The 5,426-nt window shown below is 45.9% G+C and overlaps 1 protein-coding gene across 1 annotated transcript; it reads left to right on the forward strand.

The window, feature by feature from the left end:
- Positions 1-322: 322 nt before the first annotated feature.
- LOC149811575 (U-box domain-containing protein 9-like) lies at positions 323-3,886 on the forward strand. The gene is made up of 2 exons (XM_089993112.1): positions 323-633; positions 2,704-3,886. Exons 1-2 carry the CDS (start codon positions 337-339, stop codon positions 3,790-3,792), a joined length of 1,386 nt encoding a protein of 461 aa, XP_089849238.1. The 5' UTR covers positions 323-336; the 3' UTR covers positions 3,793-3,886.
- The last annotated feature ends 1,540 nt before the right edge of the window (positions 3,887-5,426 follow it).

The raw sequence follows: 5,426 nt of genomic DNA on the forward strand, positions 1-5,426 counted from the left end.
AAATGGCGTGATGACTATGAGAGGAAGCAGCCTTCCGGGCAGAGGGATCGGCAGCTGTCGCTGCATGAACACCATGATTGTGGAGCAAAAGACACGCCGTGGGGCCCAGACGAGTGATCGGGCCCTCCCCGGCGAAATATAAAAAATCGTCCTTCTGTCTCTCTCTCTCTACTCTCTCTCTCTCTCACTGAGAAGGCTCACGCTGAAGAGGGGTAGGAATTGATCTTAATTACCGTTTTGCCATCATCTTCTTGGCGACGGAGCCTTGGCTATAGGTAGTGGTGGTGGTGGTGGTGGTGGTGGTGGTGGTGGTGATGATGGGGAGGACGGGCGGGGATGGGGAGATCTGAGGCGATGAACGGCGGCGCTTCCGGGAAGGCGCCGGAGTTGAAGCGAGAGTTGCAGAGGCTTGTGAGGGCGATACCCGAGGACGACGACGGAGGGGATGATGGCGACGGATGCAGGGTGGCGGAGGTGTTCGACCGGATCGCCAGGACGCTGACCGCCCTGAGGGACCTGAAGCTCAAGAGGACGCTGTCGCAGAAGCTCGACGCGGTCGCCGTTCCCGAGCACTTCCTCTGCCCGATATCGTCGGAGCTCATGAAGGACCCCGTCATCTTGGCCACCGGACAGGTGAAAACTGAAAACACGCCTCTGCGTCTTCCGATCGTCTCGCTCTCGTTTTTGCGCTTCGGTTATTGTGGAGTGTCGGTTTTGAGGGAGAATTTCGCTCGAAAACGGTGGCTTTATCAACGTTTTTGTGTTTTGAGGGAGAATTTCGGTGGAAAACGAGGGTTTTATCGACTATTTCGTGTTTTGAGGTCGAATTTCGCTCGAAAACGGGGTTTTATCGACTATTCGTGTTTTGAGGCGGATTTCGCTCGAAAACGGGGGTTTTATCGACTGTTTTGTGTTTTGAGGACGAATTTAGGTTGAAAACGGGGGTTTTATCAACGATTTCGTTGAAGTGTGAAAACGGAGTTTTGAAGAGTATATATATGCAGAAAAAATACGATTTTGAATTCGTTTCTGTGGAGAAAAGGGACCGGTCGTTCATTATTTTGTTTTTTTCTGTTTGGATTTCTCCGTCTCAAAAGACTACATCTGTCAGATACTTTTTCCGCAAGAATTTTGAAATCTGGATTTTTTTTCGGATTTTTTCATTGAAAAAAAGAAAGGGTTTTGTTTCCGATTTTTAACTATCAACGCTTCATAGTTCATACTCTGTAGAAGAAGGACGAAGCTTGGACAAATTTTACGTATTTTATTTAATGGTGTCATTACAACAATCTCCTTTGCATTTAATTTTACATCTTGGCTTATGCAACTCCACGTATTAACAGATTCTCGTTATCTTGGAGAGTTTGACCTGAAAAGAGAGTTAAAACCCTTCTTCGATTTTTTTTTCGATTTTTTCATTGAAAAAAAGAAAGGGTTTTGATTCCGATTTTTAACTATCAACGCTTCATAGTTCATAGTCTGTAGAAGGACGAAGCTTGGACAATTTTTACGTATTTTATTTAATGGTGTCATTACAACAATCTCCTTTATATTTAATTTTACATCTTGGCTTCTGCAACTCCGCGTATTAACAGATTCTCGTTATCTTGGAGAGTTTGACCTGAAAAGAGAGTTAAAACCCTTCTTCCTCGTCTCCCCTGTATTCAATGTGTTTCTCTTTTGGTTTTCTCCGTTGTTGGGTGACCGTCCGCTTTTCTTTTGTTAATGTTTTTTTTTTTTTTGAAAGGCAAGCTGGGGTTAGTTAGACCCCTACCAGTATCAATATGAAGGAGTGAGAGATTTACAAGTTATGTATCCTCCCCGCTAGGGGACCAATCTGGAGGGTGATCTTTCCATGCTTTTTCGATCCCCCTTCGCCAATTTGGCCAAAAACAGGAATTCTGTTGACAAAATAGTATGTACCTCTTGAGGAATGTCCTGACCTTGGTAGCGCCCCTCCAAGAACCTTTGAAGGTTTGATACAAGATCTGGTCTGCCCGAGTCTATTATGACTTTGATTCCTGGGCTGATTAACCTCAGAATTTTTGCCCATCCACCACTCCTTCGCCTCCATCGATTCGAAGGTAGTGAAATAGCCTGCAAAAACAAAATTATCAGAGCGCAATCGGATTGGATATATAATTCTTCACCCTGAGTAGTAGATTCCAACAATGCTGACCATCATCCACCCCGGCTCAGGCGGTAGCCAAGAATCCATCTTCCTCCATCGCGTTGCTGTCGGGTCCTGCTTGTTCCTTAGAAGTAGCATGACATGGATGGTTACAAATAGTAATATTTGAGAGTACCTGATTTCCGGGTCTTTTAGTCTTAATTGGGGTGTCGATCTCCGTATCTTAATAACTGTTAATTTTGCATAGTGACGATTTGTTAATGGTCATAAATCTTTGGGTGGTACTTTCCTGTTTCATCTGTCTCTTCAATGAAAATTTGCTCTAAACTACCCCTTATTCCTCTAAACAGTGTTTGTCAAGATTCCTTTTATTTTGTTTTCTTTTTATTGGCTTGGTTGTTTTTCTTTTTCCCTTTATATTAATCAGATTATTCACTCGAATTTATGAGGCTCGAAATGTTGTTCTAATGCAATATTTGGTTCTCTACACGAGGCATGATATATATGTCATCTGCAATTAGGCTGTTTTTTACATATTACTTCATGAGGTTCTGTTTTTTGTTCTCTTGCAGACATATGACCGAGCTTATATACAAGCCTGGTTAAATGCAGGGCACAGGACATGCCCTCGGACACAGCAGGTTCTATCACATTTGATCCTCACTCCAAATTACTTGGTCAGGAACATGATACAACAGTGGTGTGAAAGCCAAGCAATAGAACTACCAGCTCCTCATAATGGGACAGGGGAAGTCTACCAAGAAGGAATTACACAGGGAGAACGCATCCACCTTGACTCGTTGCTTGAGAAGATAGCTTTCCCTTCCGTAGAGGAACAAAAACAAGCAGCAAAGGAGCTCCGATTGCTCACCAAGCGCATGCCCTCGTTCCGTGCGCTTCTGGGCGAGACTCCGGACGCTATCCCCTTGTTGCTCTCCCTGTTATCTCGTGCGGACTCCGACCATCATCCTGAAGTCCAAGAGGATGTGGTGACTACAATTTTGAATCTCTCTATCCATGATGAGAACAAGAAGCTTGTTGTGGAGACGCCAGAAGCCATCCCCCTCCTCATAAAAGGCCTGAATAAAGGGAGCATGGAGACTAGAAGCAATTCTGCTGCCGCCCTTTTCACGTTGTCGACGCTGGATGCCAATAAGGTCAAGATTGGGGAGGCTGGCGCAATTGGTCCTCTGGTAGAACTCCTTGAACAAGGAAGCTCCATGGCAAAGAAGGATGCAGCAGCAGCTATTTTCAACCTGTGCATAATGCATGATAACAAAACGAGAGCGGTCGACGAAGGGGCCGTCCGCGTTCTTCTCAAAACAATCATGGATGAGTCCGCCGCCCTCGTGGACGAATCCTTGGCGATCCTCGCGATACTTTCAAGTAGCCAGCAGGCTCTCGATGATATTGGCAGGAACGGAGGGATCCAGATCCTGTTGGATATCATAAGGGAGAGCACCTCCGGGCGTAACAGGGAGAATGCAGTAGCAGTCCTTTACTCGGTTTGCTGGAACGACAGGACCAAGCTGAAAGAGGTGAGGGAGGAGGAGAATGAAAACGGCACCATCTCGCTTCTCTCGCAGAACGGCACATCGAGGGCGAGGAGAAAAGCTGCGAGCATACTGGAGAGGCTGAGGAGGTTCACCAACACAGCATGAATTCCTCTGAATAAGCTGCGGGGGTTTTGTAAATAGTTGTTTTTGGCATGTAAATTGCACAGCCCATAAATAATCATCCTCCCTTTTGCTTGAATATGATGCATTTCAGGTCCAAAGTTAGTTGGTTTTCACTTTTTTTTCTCTGCCCTAGTGTGTTCCAAGGCACCATAGAAGCAGTTTTTGGTAACCTACCTCGTAATGCCTTTTTCTTTTTCATCTCATTTGAGATTTGCAAGATATATTATATGGTTGAATGATTTGCTGAATACATCAAAGATGATGATGATGGGATGGGTGGGTTTACATGTACTAAGTGCTAAAGTGGTCCACACTATTTTTATTCATCATGTCTACTGTCATGGGCCTATTTTCTTTAATGGACCAACTCAGCGCGACGGTTCTTCCCACCGCCGCAAGCCTACTTGTCAGCTCGCTTGCCGATCACAAAAGCTTGTAGGGTGAACAAAAAAAAGTTCAACGCATTTACTTCATTCACAATTTTGACTGCAGGTGATTACAGTTCAAGTATACGGGTTGCCCCTTTTACCTGAACCGAGCAGCTTACATCAGACTCAACAAAAGCAAAACATCCATCAACATGGTGCAAGTCTTATTTCTTCCATTCAATCCATCCAAGGCTAAAACCACACAGATATTTATAGTTTATACAATAAGAAGTTGGTCCCAAAACTTCACACCATAACTACTGCCCATCGTCCAGGTTACAGGCTGTTTTTTTTTTTTTGTCTTTTCGACAGAGAAAGCTGGGGTTAGGCAGACCCCTACCAGTTAAATAACCATACCATTTGGGGTTGAACTTGCAACGTCCCAACACAAGGTGAACACCAACTGCTCCTGCCTGAGGCTGCTGTTTGTTCAACACAACCAACTGTGAGTATTTATAAGACCCATTGTATATATAAAGCTACACCGCAAGAACCCCACAGTTGCGTTGCGCAAGGATAAATGTCTCTCAAGCCTCCACCTACCACATGAAACCCCTGAAGGATGCGAACAACAGCATTAACTCTCCATTACTCCTCTCTTCAACATCCTCACTTACCCTGCAAGTGGTTGACGGTCGGAGGAAAGAGGAGACCACCCCCATCAGGACCTGCAGAAGCATGACAGACCACCAAAAACAGCGTATTGTAATTCCAGAGACTCGCTACGAACAGCGATGGACGGTGATAGCGGGCTTCCCAGGTGGCCTACAAGATGGGAGGATGCAGTACCACTACATGTTCGAAACTCTGAAAGCTCTATGGCACCAAGGACAAGTCTAACGTTCTCCACCCTCAAGGATGGACTTTTCCTAATATCGACGTGGCTAGTAGGGTTGGCAATGGACCGGGGCGGGGGACAAGGTCTCCGACTCTCCATCCCCCCGTCTCAAAATTCGAACCTCCATCCCCATCTTCATCCCTGCATGGGGATGAATTTTAACCTCCACCCCCGCCTGGGGCGGGGGACAAGGTCTCCATCCCCCTGTCTCAAAATTCGAACCTTCATCCCCGTCTTCATCCCTTCATGGGGATGAATTTTAACCTCCACCCCCGCCTCCATCCCCGTTTCATGTCTTCCATCTCCGGTCCAAACAGGGGTGAAGCAAGGCGGGGCCCATTTTCCCTCGG

The sequence above is a fragment of the Nuphar pumila genome, chromosome 17, assembly GCF_984573655.1.
Source record: "Nuphar pumila chromosome 17, dmNupPumi1.hap1.1, whole genome shotgun sequence".
NCBI lineage: Eukaryota > Viridiplantae > Streptophyta > Magnoliopsida > Nymphaeales > Nymphaeaceae > Nuphar > Nuphar pumila.

Excerpts from the sequence above, each read along its gene's own strand:
- LOC149811575 (XM_089993112.1), top strand. The coding sequence starts at position 337 with ATGGGGAGATCTGAGGCGATGAACGGCGGCGCTTCCGGGAAGGCGCCG. Across the intron at positions 634-2,703 it reads TCATCTTGGCCACCGGACAG|ACATATGACCGAGCTTATAT; the intron begins GTGAAAACTGAA and ends GTTCTCTTGCAG.